Source organism: Epinephelus fuscoguttatus, linkage group LG4, assembly GCF_011397635.1.
Source record: "Epinephelus fuscoguttatus linkage group LG4, E.fuscoguttatus.final_Chr_v1".
In the NCBI taxonomy this organism is placed as follows: Eukaryota; Metazoa; Chordata; class Actinopteri; order Perciformes; family Serranidae; genus Epinephelus; species Epinephelus fuscoguttatus.
This window is the reverse complement of record NC_064755.1, coordinates 41,445,333-41,464,380: the sequence shown is the minus strand read 5'-3', so window position 1 is coordinate 41,464,380 and position 19,048 is coordinate 41,445,333. Positions and strand designations below refer to the sequence as shown.

Here is a 19,048-nt window from a genome sequence, read left to right as displayed (position 1 = left end):
GTCAGGTGAGTTTTGCCATTTCAATAGAAATACTATAATATTTCATGTTCTCCCTTCTTTGGCCGGCATGATTTGTCCATATGAATTCTAGATCTTCTTCCATCCCAAAGAAAATGGTTCATCATTTTGTTATATCTTAGTAATACTCATTGTGAAATAGATATTGGTATCATTCCAAGGGTTGGGGGTGATGTACATCCCTTTGTGTTAAATTCAACTGTTTGCAGCATTATGAATGTCTTTAATTCACTCAAATACTTTAAGAAGTTTGCTGCTGTTTCTTTATAAACCAGCAGAAAGAAAATTAAGACATAAAGTTCATCTTAAAGCTGTGGAACAAAGATGCAAATAAGATGATGACTGAGTGCGTGCACAAATAATCTTTTCCCTTAACTTCTCCTGCGGCACCAAAGATTATCACTATCTCATTTAAAACACTAAGACTTATCCTAATGAGGTCAGTCATAAGGATCGTATTAGTCAGTGAAATCCCTCTGTATTAACGTGTTATATAACAGGTGTCAGTGTGGACTCCTGACCCACAGGGGGAGCTGTGTTAGTTTTAACTAAATGTTTTGTCCTTATTAATATTCAACTTCAGGCAACATGATGCTCCAAAATCCAGTGAGGTCACTCAGTGTCAGTGTGAGGTTTCTGTCATGATGACTGTGAGACAGTTTGTGTTCCTCACACACACACACACACACACACACACACGCACACTATGACGATACACAGCAGTGTCTTGAACATGTGACCTCAGGCTGACATCACAGAGACTAACACTAGATGCATTAATGATTAAATAAATAGAAACAGGTTTAGCACCCACCTATGAGCGCAGAGGCCATGCAGCGGATGGAGCGGCAGCAGGGGCCGATGACCTGCAGCGTCTGGTGTTTGGAGATCTCCAGCAGCAGCAGGTGGCCCCCTCTGGTGCCGATCCAGAGAGTTGCAGCGCTCTGCACCAGCAGGGCCTTCACTCTGGCCCAGGAAGGAGCCGCTTCAGTGGGCAGCTCCGCCTCGCTGCCATGCCTGCCTCTGCAGCCAGAGTCGTGTCTGCAGGACGAGAAGACGGACAAACACGACTCAGCACACAAAGTCATGTTGTTTAGTTGTATACTTTTATGATCCTGATAGTTTGTGTTAGAAAGATTTCTCTTGCTAAGTGCTGACTGATGTGTCGGTGTCGTTTCTGCTCTGTCAAATGATTGATTAGTCAAACAGTCTTTAACCTTTGAGTTTCTGTTGAAAGTTACAACTCAACTACTTCAGTCTGTTATTTTCTTCATGGCAGGAAACGGATTGCGAAAATGCAAAACACATGACTTCCTGTTCTGTTTAAAACAGGGACTGCAAATGCAAATTAGCTCTAAGCTAAATCAAGCTAAGGTACGGTGCATCAAATGGTAACATTTATGTTTTGAACTGTGAATGGACCCTTTAAAAAAAAATAAAAAATAAATTTAAAAACAACAGAACACAATTAAATACAGCAACATGAAAGATATATGTATCAAGGCCCGATTGGGGCCGATGCCAATTCCGACATTATGGAATAAAAAAATCCAATAACCGATATATCGGCCGATTAAATTTTTATGTTTTTCAATTTAAAAAACCCAGAAATACCTGCTTTTGATGGCTTAAATATAGTTCAAACACTCGTTACAAAGATATAAATTGAAGGAAGAACCTTTTACTATTTTCAAATACTTTTATTGTCAGAAATTGTGTGGAACAAGCAGCATATGAACAATTTGAACACAAAATAAATCAAAAACATGATGTGCAAAAAGGCAGTAAACCTCTGGGAAATAAAACAATCATGTTAAGTCTCTATGAATTAATACATTCACATGTATGTTCACAGCACCAGAGTTCTTCTTATTATTGACAACTTAACAGAGGGAGGTTATAGTGCACAAAGTAAAACAAGGACATCATTTCTAAGTAAAACACCATATTCCCTGCATTTTATTAGTGATGAAAATCTAAGTGTTAACATCGGTGTCAATCGCAAATAAATCGGTCGGGCCCTAATATGTACATATGTGTGTGTGTGTGTGTGTGTGTGTGTTGTACCTGATGATCTGAGCACAGTCGATGCAGTCCACCATCCTCTCGCTCCTCTTATCCCAAACCTCCACAGTCGTTGTCCCAGACTTACTCAGGTAAATATATTTATCCACAACCATCCGAGACACACACGCCTCACCTGCCAATGACCGCTGCTGCCTGAGGAGCACACACACACACACACACACACACACACACACACACACACACACACACACAAAGCTTTACCTTTAAACTCAGGCTTCACTCTAATCAAACCTTAATTATTTTCTACTTTTAAACTTTCTCATCTTGTCAAACATGCAGAGATAACTTTTAGAAAAACTCAGATTTATGATCCACGAGTTTTTGATGAGTATTTTATTGTGCTGTCAGACTGCGTCATTGACACAGGTGTGTCCTTTGTGTGCAGATAGTGCGAGAGCGAGTCCTTTTTTTTTTTTTTACCGCAGTGAAAATGTTGTTTTTGAAATGCTAAACGCCAACAAGTATGGATAAAAATATGGATGATTCCATCTTTTATCAGTAAATTTTGCCTTCATTTGACAGCTCTCTGGAGGGTTTAGAAATGGTTGGATCACTGGAGTCAGAAAACAATCCAGCTAATTTTACAAATGGTATAACACTGATAGCATCAGTGTAGCCGGACCACGAAATATCGGGTTTGATTTTACTGAACAGACAAAAAAAAACACAACAAGCTCATACAAACCACAAAAATGTTCAGTTTCCAAACCTGTCTAATAAACTCTGACCTACGAACTGCCTCTGACCTCTGACCTCTGACTGCCCCACAGGACACAGACTCACTGGAAGATGAGGTTTGGTCTCGTGTCGATGTTCTTGCAGACGTCGTATTCGGCAGTGAAGGAGAGGATCTTGGTTCCGCAGCCGGCCCACACAGACCTGCTGTCCAGAGAATGCATCGACTGACCCAGACACATGACGGGCGTGTTGACGTTTCCCACGGTGAGAGTTTTAACTGGCTGCCCGTTCTCCTGCTGCAGGGACAAGAACGAGAAGAAATGAAGTTCCAAACTGTTGCTGGACGAGGTCGGAGTGACATCTGAGCAAAACCTCAGAGTGCCTTCGAATGAAACAAACAAACAAAAATCATCTTTTATGGCTCATTAATTTAATATCTAATATTTACCTTGAGCACAGAGTCCTCATAAACAGTGAGAACTCCATCAGCTGTTCCAACCAGCAGGTAATTCTTTCTTTGGCTGAGGAGAGATGAAAAAGGAGGTTAACTCTCCTCCAGCCTTACATCACTTCACAGTGATGTTACAGACACTTACGTGCGGCGAGGGTGGACATGGAAGTACAGCGAGGTGACAGCGTCTGTGACACTCTGCAGGTGGTGCCAAGTCGACGGGTCCTGAGTGCTGATGACCACTAAGGAGCCAGACTGGGTGCCTGCCACCAGCCAATCACAGGCCTCTGTTGGGATCTGGACGGTCACGAGACACAAGACGGGACTGGTGTCGACTTTCTGCAGGAGTGAAAGAGAAAACTTTTAAACATGAGTCAAACAAAGACATATTTTCATTGTGAAAATAAATGACAGGGCGACACTGAGTCTGTTACAGAGCAGGTTCAACTGGTCCTTAACTGTGGTGTTAAATATGTGAGGAAGCACTGCTTTGTGTGACATGACGACTCTGTAATAACTTTAAATGGCTGTTTGGACTGAACATCCACAGACGGCACCTCAGACCTGCTCACCATCTGTCACACTGAATGATTTGGAAAAAATAACTAATTGCCGGAGTCCTTCTGTGTGGGGTTTGCATGTTCTCCCCGTGTCAGCACTGATGCTCTCCGGGCACTCCAGCTTCCTCCCACAGTCCAAGACATGCAGGTTAATTGTGGTTATTAATTTTTCAGTCACAGCAAACATGTTTATGCGTGAGACTCCTTTAGGTGGTTCACTGTGTCTCTGATTCACACTAAACTCCTCGGAGAGATGTTACAAATTTACATCCTGATCCTCTTCCAGTGAAAGTGAAACATGTTTCATCACAAGAGGAATGAGACAGTGATCCAGCCACGTGTCACCCGATACTTCCTCATATTTACTGAGCCAAACATGACAAAATGAAAGTATGACAAACTGCAGTCTGGGCTGATGCTAATATTAAGAACTGATTTTAACTTTTAATTACAGCATTAAAGTTTAGTTTTAATACATCCTCTCTGTAGATATATTTAAGGAATAGTGTTTTTAAAGTTTGTTTTTGTTCTGGTATCTTTGTATTTTTACTTTTTCTTTTTAAAATAATAATTTCAAATGCACAAATGGAAATCTGACACATTTTTCTTACTGCAGCTAAAGTTAAAAGTTAAAGTTAAAGTCCCACTGATTGTCACACACCTGAGTGTGTGAAATGTGTTCTCCGCATTTGACCCATCCCCTGAGGGAGCGGTGAGCAGCAGCGGTGAGCAAGTGGTGATGTAACCCCCCAATTCCAACCCCTGATACTGAGTGCCAAGCAAGGAGGCAATGGGTCCCATTTTTATAGTCTTTGGTATGACCCGGCTGGGGAGCAGATTACAGCTGCTCTGTAATCTGAGTATCTGTTAATAAAGACAAATCTTTTGAAAAAAAAAAAAAGCCCAGCCAATAAAAGAGCTCGTTTAGTTTTTGTTAAGAATAAATAAAACCAAACTAAAGATGTGAAATGAAGATCTGACCCTCCATGCTGAGGTGATCAGCAGTGTTGTTAATACCTGTGTGGTGACCCTGCTGGTGTCCAGGTCCATGGCTGTGATGGAGCCCTGTCTGTGGGTGCTGCTGCCTCCACCCAGCCAGGCCGTGTGGCTGCTCGAGGCTCCGTCCCTGCAGCCGGAGCTCACTGTGAAGCACTCAGCGTTGAATACCCGAGGAACCACCAGCTCCCTCATCAGGCACAGCATCTCTCCTGAGTTCAGCCGATCAAACACCTGCACGCATCACACAAGACACAAACACTTTATTTTGTTTTAACTGGTTCTGAAATCTCATCAAAGCCTCGGCGTGTTTCTGCACTGCTTCCTGTCACAGTGTGTTGGTCTTTCCAGCACCACCAGGGGGCGATCTTACAAAGCTATGCCTTCTTTGTGCCTCTGCACAGTAAAAACAAAAACACCTTCTCCACAGTGTTCAGGTCCTGACCTGAGCAGACGTGGGTCGACTCTGAGGGCTCTCCCTCAAACAGTCCTTCATCAGAGCCTGGAAGCCCGGCCAGGGTGACACACCGTAATGTTTTACTGGATCTGTGGGCAAGACGGAGAACAGGTGAGGTCATGTTTGAGTGACCTTTGGTGGCAGAAAATTACATATTGTGTATTTAAATATCCTGAAGAATTCAGGTCCAGCATCACATTTAAGAAATAAGAACATTTGTTTAAATTAAAAAGTCTGATCTCGTGATGTGCCTCCTAAAATAATTCTCTCAGCACAGCAGCTTTAAAAAGGACGGTGGCTGACACCAGACCATACACCAGCACAACAGACGTCTGTCAGCCTTACCTGGCAGTTTTCCCTGCACTGCGACCTCATCAAACTCACTGGGGAACTTCATGCCGTCAGAGATGCGCTCACCACAAGTCAGCAGGTCGTAGAGCAGCAGGCCGAACGAGAACACGTCAGCCTGCTGGTTGTAGATCACGTTACCTCGGGCGACCTCAGGGGCTCTGAAACCTGCCACATACACAGATATCAGTATAAAAAGCTGAACAAAATGTCTCCTGCTGAAAGATCTGGTTTGATAGAGGAACCTCAGGTCAGATAGATATAATCAGGATGTATAAAGTCTGAGGAGGCGTCTGACCTGGCGTGCCCTCAGAGCTCCTCACTCCCATGCTGCAGCAGTACTGAGCGATGCCGTAGTCGGTGATCTTGGCGATGATCTCAGAGTCGGTCTTGAGGTTGAACAGGAGGACGTTATGAGGCTTCAGATCCCGATAGATGATCATGGCGGAGTGAAGGTACCTGATCACACAGGTTAAACAGGGACCTGAACATTTTCTTTTCTTCACACAAAATTTGACGCTGACTTTAAGGATCTATCTGGTTTAAAAAAGAAAAGTCAGAATCCTGATGCTAATTTTGATTCTTTATCATGACGAGATTTTATGTTCTTACAACACATTTCCTATGATGTTATTAACAGCTCTGCACTTGGCTTACCCAAGAATGACACAGTATTGTATCATACCGTAATTAAGACTTTTACCACAGTTTCCAAAACAACTGAAACGTAAAGTCACCCTCCATCTCTCTGTACCTGAGTCCGTCTGCCACCTGCAGAGAGATTCTGTGCTGCAGTTTTCGGTTCAGGCCGCCGTTCTCGTGTTCAAACAGTGAGTCCAGTGAGCCCCGCAGAGCCAGCTCCATCACCAGCACCTGAGGATATGAGCCGGCTGCCAGCAGACCCACCAAGCTGGGGTGACGGAGGCGACCCAACACCGCCAACTCCTGCAGGAAAACACGACATGAAAAGAAGTGAAGTGACGAGCGATGGAGGCCGAAAACGACAGGTTAGGAAAGAGTGGGGGCCAGAAAAGGCTGCCTGATTTTGCAGACTTGGTCATTTTTCCTTGAGATTTGTGTTTCTAACATCAGTAAGTGAGTCAGCTACGAGTTAAATGTTTTCTTTTATGCCTGTTATGTGTTTATCATTATTTCATACTTCATTGTGCTGCAGCCGACAAAGCTGACACCATTAAAAGTCCAGTTATGAACGACATGGATCAAAGATGTCTGGCTATATTTTAACTATCAAAGTACATTTATCCTCATAATTATGGTGCATCTATATTTCAAATACAGTGATTTTTGCAGGAAAACTCATCTGCTCTGTGCAATGTGCTGTCAAAAATAGACAAGGGCTGTATTCTCATAGGCTTCTGAAACGTGCTGCAGTGCATCTGCAGGAATTACAAGAACTGTCTCCAGTGGTTTCAATCTACTCAGGCGGCCACGTAGCAGCTGGAACACGGCTGCCTGGAGGAGATCTGCCCTCTGCTGAGTGAACTTTTCTACCTTCAGTTTTCAGTAGTTAACAACTTGTAGAGAATCTCCTGCACACTGTCTAACTTGCAAAATTCGCTAACTCGACCTTCATCAGACAAACAGCAGGCAAATGTTCAGTGGTACCTGTCTGAGCAGTCTGTTGATGTAAAGCTCTGATGCGTGCTTGTTGAATATTTTCACGGCTACTTCTTCATTTTTGTAGACACTTCGATAGACGGTCCCAAAGCCTCCGTCCCCTGTAAACAAATTAAGATGTATTTATGTGTTTAACTTAATTTTTTAAAGGCATTACCAGGAAAAGAAACTGATACATTTTTGACCTAGAAAAGCAAACGGAGGAAAAAGCATGGAGATCCTTGTCTTGTACATTTTTAACAAAACTGTCAGTTTTAATAATAAGTTATTTAAAAATAGAAAAAAGTAAATTGTTATTATATATGGAGCCTGAGGCAGAAGTACCCAGTCTGTTCTCTTTCGACATGTCGACATGCAGCTCTTCACTGTCCAGTATGGTTCCTGCAGGCTGGTCACTCAGCAGCAGGTCAGGAGCGATCTGAGAGATGGGCAGCGTGCAGCTAGGGTCCTCCTTGCTCGGCAGCAAAAAATCTGTGATCGACCATCACGATAATCATTAACACAACAGATCTGACAAATCTGGAGCCATGCATGTTGGATGATAGCAGGATCCAAACACAATGTTTTGTACCTGACTTTTACAAATTAAAGGAACATTCTTGAATTGATCCTGAGGAAACAGGTGCTGTTTGTTAGTGTGATTCATGTACCCTTTTCAAAATATGGAAAGAGGTCCTCAAGCAGAATCTTGCTCCACTCCTGGCCATCCTCAAAGCTGTACTGAGCCCACTTCTTCAGCAGAGCCTCTCCACTGCCATGCATGTCGGTGTTGAGGAGGCCAGGAAACCATTCCTCCAGCAGGGAGTCGATGTGATCCACCACCTGACCCAGCAGCACCCGGCCTGGACGGAAACAGACACAACAGTCAGCTCACGGTAGAGATATTTTGTGTAATGCAGGACTTTAATTTTTTAGAAACAACGACACCTTTGCGTGAGGAGGGCACGGTCACCCTGACAAAGCTGGAGGGGTTCTCCTCCTCGGGGGCAGCCTCCACCAGACAGTAGGCCTCGGGAGACCAGCTCAGGTACACGCCTCTCCTCCAGTAGATACGGTTGGGCCGCACAGGTTTTTCTGAATAACACACAGCAAGATTTGTTTTTATCTGCATCTACAGAGTCGCTCCTTTGTTGAAAGAGTGTCTACTGTCAGTTCAATCTACCTCTTCCACAAAGCAAGTAAGAAGAAACCTCCAGCAGGCGGCTGATCTGGCGAGACCAGTAATCCATGGGGAAGTATGGCATCTCGTACAGACGCACAATCAGCTCTGAGTTCTCACAGTGCGGCAGCTCGATCACTGGCCTGTGTTTGGACAAACTGTAAAGCAAGAGATGAGTGGAGTGATACGATCTCTCTACAACGACACAATCCAAAAACTCAGACGTCTGTGGCTTCAGATTTTGAAACACATACCTGCTGGGTATCAGCAGCTGGTCCTCGCTGAAGGGCAGAGCGATCAGAAACTTCTCCAGCAGTTTGAAGAACTGCGTCAGGTGACTCTTGGGGAAACATTTAGTCTCAGACAGAAACTTTTCCACCACTGAGCGCTGGACGAGTCCTTTAGGGTGCTCCCAGAAGCCACAGCTCTTTGATGTCAGCTTCTACACAGAGAACAGGCAACACAACACATGCATAGGATTAGCTGTTCAATCATTAATGTGGCTAGCAAGGCTAGGAAGCCTGCAGTGTGTGTCATCGACTGCATGCATTTAGATGAATCTACCTGTGAGATGATGTTGCACAGCCACTGTGGGTCGATAAAGTAGAGGTCCTGGAGCTGCAGAGCAGGATCATCAAAGTGCAGTAAAACTCCTTTAATGACAGAAACAGGAGAGAAAAAAAAACAGAGTGGTCAGATATGTTGCTGAGCCTTCAGACAATATTTAAAACATTAAAGTTATCATTAAAAGTTAAGTGTGCTGCAGGTTAGCAACATCTACATGTGGATTACTACTCCTCCTCCTTCTCCTCCTACCAGTGTCTGAGAAACAGACTGCACATGTTAACAAAGTGAAGGCACGGTAAGATTTAGATTCATACAGTCACACTGCTGTTCTCTGCACACTAAAGACCTCAGTTAATATAATCCTGTTTTTACTGCAGGTTACTGTCATGAAGCACTGATGCTGAGATGAAGGAGAGCTCAAGGATAATGATGAATTATCACTCTGTATTTAATCAAAACGTCTTCCCCAAACAGTTGAAGGCCTGTGCAGCTCTGACGGCGACTGACCGGCTTCACTGAGGAAGTGAACAGCGTGGGGCAGCTCGGCCTCATCCAGCTGCAGCTGACTCTCCTGGATGAGCTGCAGCAGCTCCTGGTGTCTGAGGACGGGGAACTCCGGAGGAACCCTGGTTCTCTCCTGCAGAACGCGGCGCTCCAGCTCCACGTAGCTGTCTGGAATCAGCTGGCCCATCACAGGCTGGCCCTGGATCTGCGGGAGGGGGAGGAGGAGAGGAGGAGAGGAGGAGAGGAAGAGATGAGGAGACGGAGGAGGGGAGAGCTAAGGAAAGGAAAGCTTTAATCTGTTTTTTTCTCACCTTAAAGCTGGTGACCTCTCTGGCGATGGCTTTGCGCAGCTTGGTCATGGCGTCTGAGTCCTCGCAGACGGAGACCATGTGGTAGTCTCTGATGGCGGGGAAGCCCTGGTGGTTCAGCAGCTCCTCTCTGGTCTTGGTCAGACAGGCCTGAAGCTGCAGCTCGTCGCTCACATCTGTGTGAGTTCCCACCAAGATAACAGGGGACAGAGGAGCTACAGCCTGAAGAAGAGGAGGGAAGGATTTATATTTATAATATCTTTACATGTGCATAATTTATATTTCAGAGTTTAATATGATTTACAAAACATTTTTATCATTAAATATGGAAACATTTTTATGAGATGCATTTCTTCATCAAACTGGGACTTTGTGAGTCTTTGGCTGATGATTGACCTTGATGTTGAAGAGCCAGGGTTTGAGGGCGTCCACCTGACTGGCTCCTTTACTCAGGTTGTAAACCACCAGGTACAGAGCTCTGGACGTCAGGAAGTGAGGGTGAGAGCCGCTGAACTCTTCTCCACCTGTGTGACAAAGAAGCAGGAAGTGAAAGTCAAACCACACCCATACACCTGGACTGTCTACTACGATCTAATTCACTGTTTAACACACATCCCTGCAGCTGCACCTGTTTGAAGGACTGAGCCTCTGAACCACGAGTGGCTTTATCTTTTTAAGGTGATGTGTTTCTTGGCTATTTTTCCCTTCAACAACATCACATTCACTTCTGACTTTATACGTTGGCCAACCTGAGAAGTCCCAGACGTTAAGCACCATCTTCTTCTTGTCCCGTTCTCTGATGGTCCAGTCCCTGACGTCAATACCAACAGCGTTCTGCTTTGAGTTTACTTGGGAACGCTTCAGCTTCATCAGCTGCTGGATCAGGGTGGTCTTCCCGCTGCCTGCGTTCCCCACCACGATGAGCTTCATCCTGTAGTACGGCACTGCCTTCTTCAGACGCTGCTGCAGGAACCTGGCAGAGCGAGGCGGAGAGGTATTCATTATGAGATGATGTAAACTGCATAACTAAGATGTGAGATTACAACAATGTGGTATTCAAAAAGTATTCAACATTAATATCTGTCCCTGACCGGACGATGTCTTTGGTCTTGCTGCCAATGAGTTTGAGGTCCAGCTGGAGTCGAAGGCCGTCCAGCGGCAGGTCCCACAGTCGGCCCAGTTTCCCCATCTCATCAGGGAAGGACCGGAGGTTGGCGTTACGACTCACATCCAAAGAGGTCAGGCCTTCCAACAGGCCGATCTGTGGAGGGATCTGAACAGAGACCATTCATCAGGCGAGGCGTTCTTTAGTTTCAAACTGATCAGTAACGGCGTCAGGACAAACTCTTAAAGTCTTCTGTACCTCAGTGAGCTTGTTGTCACTCAGGTGGAGTTTCTCCAGTCTGGTCCATTTGTAGATGGGCCCACTCAGGTCCAGGACTTTGATACAGTTCTGACTGAACATCAGCTCTCTGAGGTTGCTGGACTCCCAGAGTCCCGGACCGGGCAGATCAGTGATGCTATTGGTTCTCATGTCCACTGAACGCAGGCTGGACACAAAGAGAATAAGTGTTTGTAGTATGAGAGGAGGGACACGTGAAATGTTTTTGGTACGGCTGAAATCAAGCAGTCAATATAAAAACCAGCTAATTATGTGACTCACTTTGGGAGATGCAGGATGGCTTCAGGAACACACGTGAAGCTGTTGTTCGCTAGTTTCAGTGTTGTGATCTTGGAGGGCAGATGTGACAGAGAACCTGGAGAGGACAGTAAAGATCTTTCTATGTCTCCACATCACAGAGTATGAATATCATGAAAAGAATCCTTTCCTGAAACTCAAGATTATACAGATCCATTCTTCAAATAAACCAGCTGGCAGTGTGGAGGATTTAAAGGCATCCATCAGTGAGGACTGCAGATTGCAACCAGCTGAAACTTCTCCTGGTTAGAATTGTTTCAGTGTTCATTGTTCAGGTGTTTCTGAAACTTTGATCCATGCTTACCAATATTTTGGAGATGGGAAATTGGCGACGCAGATGGTGAGCTGGAAGCAGGATTGTAGTAACTGCTGAATGTTTTTTGGCACATGCTATTGTTGGCTTTTGTCCATATGTACATATCTAATATGGATCCTGCGAACTGTCTTATAAATAAGGACCCTGCTGATTTAAACCACTAAAGACACTGAATAAAGATGTTTTTCCCCGATTTGCTCGTCGCAGAGAGGCTGCTGAGAAAACATCAATGTCCCTGTGTCGGACAGCTTTCTTTCACCTCTGCAACATCTCCAAACTCCGCCTATCACTGTCCCAGTCCAGCACTGATCACTGGGTCCATGCATTTGTCACATCTCGTATTGACAGTTCTCTCTGGCCTTCCCACCAAACTCATCAACAGGTTTCAAATCATTCAAAACTCTGCTGCTCAGATCATCACCTGCACCAAATCATCCAACCACATCACCCTCATTCTCCTCCAACTACACTGGCTCCCTGTTCAGTACCGGATCGATTACCCTCCACAGCCCTCCACAACCCAGTCTCCACCTATCTCTCTGACCTCCTCCAGGAGTACACCCCCTTCCGCCCCCCTGACCGTCCCCACCTCATGCCTCAGCACCATGGGTGCTTTCAGCTACACTGCACCCAGGGTGGGGCCTTGGGAGCTGTAAAGGGTGCCTTTTAAATTAAATAAAATCATTATTATTATTATCTAGAGTCAGTGTTTGGTTTCGTTCTGGGCTACTGTAGAATCATGGCGGTGCAACATGGTGATCTCCAAGAGGAGGACCTGCTCCCTATGTAGATATAAACAGCTCATTCTGAGGGAACGGAAACACAAGGATGCGTATTTTCAGCTGATTATACACTAAAGAAAACACACTAATTAGATTATATTCCATTTCTTCCAATAGATCGCCCTGAATCCTACACACTGGAGATTTAAATCTTTCAAAATTTAAAGTATGTTTACAGCCATGCCAACAGTCTAATTCTAACTGTCTGGATGATCATCTGTTGCTTAAATATCCTCAGATATCTTGAGCTCACAGAGCCGTGCTTTTGATAGAACAGTTAATAGAACTCACTGATTTGGTTCATGGAGGCGCTGAAGGTTTCCAGTTTGGGGCAGCCGGTCAGGAAGTCTGGAGAAATATTCTCCACACTGTTCTTACTCACATCGAGCAGTTTGATCTCAGGCAGACACAGAGGCACACACAGCTCCGTTATACTGTTCCTGAAAAGACAAAGAGGAAACTGTTAAAGATAAACTCTGAAGGATTTTCATAGAAACAAAGTACAGACTCAGACAGCAGTGATCCCCCTCCATCATCACTGTGAGGCGGTGTGTTTATCTGCAGTGACTCTGCCTGGATTTTACTATTTTATTTCTTATTCTCTGTGTTCTGGATATTTGTGGGCGTGTCCCCCCCACAGCACTCAGGTGAGGGCAGGGCTTTATTAAAACGTGACCAGGTGCCAGACCACCAGCAGCAGCAGCAGCAGCAACAGCATCCAAGACACAGTACCAAAAAATCACAAATATAGTGAAGACGAGAGTCAATCTGGGTTTGGCTTTCACTGGCGAGCGTGTTTATGAACAGTAACCAGAAATCCTTTCATCAATTTGTAGTTCGACATATGGATACATGATGTTCTCATAAACTTCATACAGCACATATGGGTACTATGGGATGAGCAGTATCAGTAAGAGTAGTAGTATCGCTAAAATCTTAACAATACTTATCCCTACTTACTTATTCAGTCTCTCTCTAAAACTCGGTACAGACTAAACTTTGAACAATGTTCGAGCGCTGCTTGGAAGCAGATGGATGGTATTTTATGGTGACGTGTCACTGAATCGTTCCGGCAAAGGGGCTAAAATTAGCACTTCAACCCAGGTGTTGTGTTTCTATCACTGCTGATCAGAGCTGGAGCTGATAAATACCTGTGACTACTGCAGAGTGCATTTGTCACAGAAGTGAACACTGATTGTAACCTATCTCATTAAAAAGCCAGATGTTAGCAGATGTTAGTGGGTTTGTTTAAAGTAGAAATTTGGAGACATGATTTAACCTCTGTGTACGCTGTTAGTCGTCTACGCAGAACCCTATAGGAACACTTTCCCTAATAGGTGCTGTGGTGATGACAGCCTCCTCTGGATGACGTATGCAGCCATGTTGAAGTATAAAAGAACAAACACGTCCTCTGCTCATGCGAGGATTCAAACCAGCAGCCTACCCTTCCAAAAACAGCTCCTCCAGCTGGTCCATGGCGCGGCCCAACTCCTGAGGGAACGTGGTGATCTTGTTAAAGGACAGGTTGAGCTGGCGCAGTGATGGGCAGGTGACAGCGGGGTCAAAGGTCAGGACGGGACCCACACAGTTACGAGAGACGTTCAGCATGCTCAGTGAGAGCAGAGACAGCAGCTCCACCGGCAGCGACTGCAGCTGGTTCCCCTGCAGGTCCAGCCGGGTCAGACTCTTCAAACTCTGAGCGAAATCACAAACAAATACAACGTCAGTGAAGACGTCTTTAATTATCTGATATCATGTTGATGCAGCACAGATCAGATGCTACCTGACAGAGAGCTGAGGGGAACTCCAGCAGGTTGTTGTGGCTCAGGTCCAGACGGAGGAGATGACCCAGCTGCTGCTGGACGATGCCGTCGTCCATCAGACAAGACAGAGAGTCCAACTCGTTACCCGACAGGTCCAACAGGCGGATCCTCTCTCGCTCTTTAGGCAGAGCAGCAGAGCTCTCACCTGATCCAAACACTGGGGACGAGATAAACCATTACACACCGTCTGATGGAGAGACGCCGTGAGTTTAACAGCTTTTACATCAGTGAAGTGACATGTGGAGGAGGAGATGGACTTCAATAAGACACTGCTGCTCTGATAAACCTCTTAAAAAACTAAAACTTCTCGCATTATAGAACTTAAACTTATTTGCAATTATGGATGGAAGTGTGGTGTGTTTGTAGGTCTTGTCCAAACCAAACAAAGTTGTTGTTTTTGATGCAGTTGTGTTTGATAAGATCAGAATAAAGTCACACAGAAGGAAATCTGATGGAGAAACCTTTCTGGCTGGAGCCGGTCCTTCCATATCTCCTGTGCACATGTTCACTGTGTTCGTTCTCCGTTTGGCCGCTCTGGAAAAAAACACAGACACCAGAGAGAGAAACCAACAGTGAGAGAACAGATGGACAGCTGGGCAGGATTTACAGATCTGTTACTGAGAAAGGAGCTGAAAGGAAGGTGAATATTTAAAGGGGAGCGGTGCCTAAAGTGAGAATTCCAATGTATTATTTCCATGGTTGAAGGAAGATCAATCAGTATTAGTGAACATGAGCCACTCTCTCTCAAAGCCAGGATCCAGAGAAGGAAGTCTCAAACTTGTGATGTCATAAAGTATAAAGTCTGGCTGCTCCATAGTCGATGAATGGACGTCTGATTTTCTTTCACCAGTCAGTGTCTCTGAAGCAGCTCCAGACTTTATACCCTGTGACATCACTAATATGAGTTTTGGCACTCTAGATTTTGGATTTGGGAGAAAGTTGTTCCTGTTTACAGACTTTTTGGATTGTTTAAGACCACAGGAATAACATGTATGAATTTACAAAATGGGCGTCGTCCTCCTTTAACTTCCGAGTAATTAAAACTTTGCTTTATGATGTTTTAACACAGTCCAGTTAAAACAACAGAGGTTGGATGAAGATGTTTCTAAAGAGGTTTTACCTCTGCACTGGCGTGTCTGCGGCGGCCCTGCTTCTTTTTGCACGACCCTCCTCTCAGCTCTTCTGACGAATTATTACGAGCCTTTGGAGACAGAACTCCGGACAGTGAATCACTTCCTGCAAAAGGAAAAGCCCACAGTGAGAGGAGAGGACGTTATCATCATCATCATCATCATCATCATCATCGGAGGGGGAAAAACATGTCAGGAAGCAGCTCAGATATTTTATTTTCGTCAGCATTGCCCGTCAGTGACGTCATATCCCCTGTACACGTGTCAGGGTTGTGGTTTTCTGCCAGGAGCTTCAAAAATTGACCTTTGTCCAGTTTTAAGAAACATTTCTATGATAAACTTTTTAGATCTTGGTTATTTTTAACTACATGGTCTAACTGGACGAAGGATTTGAGTCATGAGACGTCTGGATCTGAAGTCATCAGAGAAACAAGCTCAGCAAACGCTGGTACCTCGGCTCCAACTCCTGTGATGCCAAACAGCATCTGAGACACACTGATTTGTAACATGAAACTTTTTGTATTCAGTGTTTTTATCAGCTTTAATCAGCTGATCAGCTTGTTTTGGAGAGGAAGAGACCTCTGTGGTTAATTCAGCTCCTGGTAGAAACCTTGCTAACGATGAACACTAAAGCAATCAGGAGAAACTGACTGCAGTGATGGCATTGCTCCATTTTTTGATAGTGCTCTGAGTAACAGACGCCCTGCAGGAGAAAATAACTCGCTTTGTCAAACGCCACATGAAAAAAATGAGATCTATGTATCAGTACAGTAAGAACAGACTGAGACTAATCATAAATCAATGACATCTATAACTAATTAATTTGACTTCTTTGATGTGAAACGGACTGTACAGAGTTCAGATGGACGACTTGTTGATCACTGGGGAAGAAAAATACAGGATGTTACTGTGTATGAACTTCTGATGTTACTGATTCACCCGCTGGAGAACAACACAGCTACAGTTTAACAGATTAATTCATTTAGACTGAACATGGTTCAGTCTGTAGTAGAGTTATATTGACTGATTCAGGCGTATTAATCTAAAGAGGACACACTTAGAGTCTGAAGAACATTTGCAACCTGAGAGTTTAAGAGTTTAACCCCTGATTGTTCTCTGTGATGTCTGTGTGCTTTACCGTCACTCTCCATGTCGTCGTTTAAAAACAAGCTGTCATCTGCGGAGACAAAGCTGAAGCTGGAGTCGTCGCTCTCGTCAGAGATGTAGCCGGAGGTCAGACAGGGGTCGGTCACAGATCTTGAAGGACCGCTGGTACTCTTGGACTTCTGCAAAGAGTCAATGTACTTGGCCAAACTCATTCCTTTACCTTAAAGACAGAACACGAGACACAGACATTAAGACTGACAGCTGACACAGTTACAAAGCAGACAAAGCATCGACTCTTCCTCACTGTTGTTGTAACGCAGACTGTGCGTTCGGCCTCTGTCAGCCAGCAGCGGGCTGAGCCAGGCGGCGTCCAGGCGGCCCAGCCTGAAGCCCCCGAGGCAGAGGGCGCTGTTGTTGAGGTCCAGACCCAGACGGCCCAGCAGCTGAATGACGGTGGGTCCTTCGCCACGCTTCACGCTCACAGCCAGAGCCCTGCGGAGGTGCTGCTCGTGGACGCCTCGGCTGAGCAGGAGCTCCACCAGATCCAGAGGACCGCCTCTCTCACACACCTGAAAGAGACCGCACAGAGGTCAGGATTAGGATTGATTATTATACTAATATTGATTCATCTATTTATTAGCAGGGCTGAGTGCTGAAACTGAATTTGTTTTTGGCACAGTTTGAAATGTGTCATTACAACAACATCTATCAAACACCAAAAGCTTTCATCAAATGTCTGGTCACAGTCATAATGTTGTTACTTCCACCAAGAAGGTCATGTTTCTAGTTTCTTTTGTTTGTTTATTTGTTTGTTGGTCTGTTTGTCAGCTGGATTACAGAATAAAAAAATGATGGCCTGACTCACATGAAACTTGGACATGGAACTTTGACATTCGTTAGCATGAGACCTGACGTTCGACCATGTTGGTATTAATGCCAGACATCTATAAATCAGTAGATGGTAGTAAAGTTCAACAGTGACAGAACAGCCAACTGTGGAAATACAATAATACTATATAACGGTCCACATTCAATCAATCAATCAATTTTATTTATAAAGCCCAATATCACAAATCACAATTTGCCTCACAGGGCTTTACAGCATACGACATCGCTCTGTCCTTATGACCCTCACAGCAGATAACGAAAAACTCTGCAAAAAAAACCCTTTAAAGGGGGAAAAATGGTAGAAAGCTCAGGAAGAGCAACTGAGGAGGGATCCCTCTTCCAGGACGGACAGACGTGCAATAGATGTCGTACAGAACAGATCAACATGATAAATTAACAGTAATCCGTATGACACAATGAGACAGAAAGAGAGATGCAGGACAGACTTGATCTTTGAATAGTTCCAGCATTATCCTCATATGTAAACTTTTTCCAGGTTTGAAGTCCAAAAATTGTCCACACAAAAAGTATCTACAACCATGTGCTGAGGCACACTGGTGGTTTAAGCTAAACGTCAGCATGCTCACATGGTCGCATGACAACGCTAACATGCTGCAGTTTAGCAGATATTATGTTTGTTTAGCACAATAAAATAGAAAAAATATTAAAATAAAATACTAAACTCTCCAAGTACCACCACTGCCGAACATATTTAGCTGTGTGGAGTTCACACAGAGGGCAGGTTCTAATCAGAGGACGCTGCCACTAGAGGGAGCTTGAGGAGTGCCATAGTTTGAGAAACAGTGCTTTAGCGTGTTAGCATGCTAACATTTTTAAGTTATGGACCAATTAAAATTTAATCCGTTCAGGGAATCCTCAGAGTTACAATAATTCATTCTGAGGGGAACATAAATATGTGTGACGAATGTCACAGCAATCCACTCAATAATTTCTAACATTTCAGGCTGGACCACAGCGGGAGAGCCGTGCTGTTAGCATGACTGAAAAATATCCAAATATCCAGAATGTGTTTCCTGATCAAGAAATTTCTAAATTCTGTTCTGGACTTTCTTGATAAAATAGAACAGACTGACAGGAGCAAAAACAAAACCTCCCTCATCAAACTCAACATGACCTGATTTGACTTATAAAATATGTGATTTTTTGTGACCTCTGACCTTGTAGATGAGAGATTCTGTTTTGGTCTTCCTGTTGATGTCGGTGCCGAGCTCGATCAGACACTCAGCCAATATCGTGTCTCCGTCCTCGCAGGCCTTTTCCAGCATGCTGTAGTTAAGCTGTGGGTCGCACCGCATCTTAGACAGAGCCAGACACAGCGACTTACGCAGCTGACGGCGAACAGAGAGGGACAAGAGAAAGTTAAACGTGTTCATGTACAAATCTGATTATCCGATTACAGTGAACTTTACAAGAAGGAGACAAGTGGCCTCCAGGATTAATCTGAACAGTGTTCAAGCATGTCTGGAATGTCCTACACGGTCCATTCGTTCCTGTGTGTTCCTGTGTGTGT

The 19,048-nt window shown here is 44.5% G+C and overlaps 1 protein-coding gene across 2 annotated transcripts in view; it reads right to left on the bottom strand.

Annotated features, from left to right (window-relative positions):
• lrrk2 (leucine-rich repeat kinase 2) overlaps positions 1–19,048 on the bottom strand; it is a 50,394-nt gene that overhangs the window by 4,485 nt on the left and 26,861 nt on the right. For both annotated transcript variants that reach the window (XM_049575240.1, XM_049575239.1), the window contains exons 18-49: positions 18,696–18,866; positions 16,934–17,198; positions 16,661–16,849; positions 15,513–15,628; positions 14,854–14,926; positions 14,353–14,549; positions 14,014–14,264; positions 12,861–13,009; positions 11,436–11,529; positions 11,136–11,322; positions 10,864–11,045; positions 10,522–10,745; positions 10,169–10,296; positions 9,776–9,994; positions 9,468–9,669; positions 8,958–9,046; positions 8,648–8,835; positions 8,397–8,551; positions 8,162–8,308; positions 7,885–8,076; positions 7,559–7,705; positions 7,223–7,335; positions 6,351–6,541; positions 5,895–6,055; positions 5,594–5,764; positions 5,237–5,337; positions 4,813–5,025; positions 3,381–3,574; positions 3,233–3,305; positions 2,890–3,080; positions 2,086–2,238; positions 833–1,059 (exon numbers count right to left, since the gene is read on the bottom strand). In XM_049575240.1, coding sequence (XP_049431197.1) covers positions 833–1,059; positions 2,086–2,238; positions 2,890–3,080; positions 3,233–3,305; positions 3,381–3,574; positions 4,813–5,025; positions 5,237–5,337; positions 5,594–5,764; positions 5,895–6,055; positions 6,351–6,541; positions 7,223–7,335; positions 7,559–7,705; positions 7,885–8,076; positions 8,162–8,308; positions 8,397–8,551; positions 8,648–8,835; positions 8,958–9,046; positions 9,468–9,669; positions 9,776–9,994; positions 10,169–10,296; positions 10,522–10,745; positions 10,864–11,045; positions 11,136–11,322; positions 11,436–11,529; positions 12,861–13,009; positions 14,014–14,264; positions 14,353–14,549; positions 14,854–14,926; positions 15,513–15,628; positions 16,661–16,849; positions 16,934–17,198; positions 18,696–18,866 — 5,353 coding nt within the window. The remainder of the gene's footprint in view (positions 1–832; positions 1,060–2,085; positions 2,239–2,889; positions 3,081–3,232; positions 3,306–3,380; positions 3,575–4,812; positions 5,026–5,236; positions 5,338–5,593; positions 5,765–5,894; positions 6,056–6,350; positions 6,542–7,222; positions 7,336–7,558; positions 7,706–7,884; positions 8,077–8,161; positions 8,309–8,396; positions 8,552–8,647; positions 8,836–8,957; positions 9,047–9,467; positions 9,670–9,775; positions 9,995–10,168; positions 10,297–10,521; positions 10,746–10,863; positions 11,046–11,135; positions 11,323–11,435; positions 11,530–12,860; positions 13,010–14,013; positions 14,265–14,352; positions 14,550–14,853; positions 14,927–15,512; positions 15,629–16,660; positions 16,850–16,933; positions 17,199–18,695; positions 18,867–19,048) is intronic.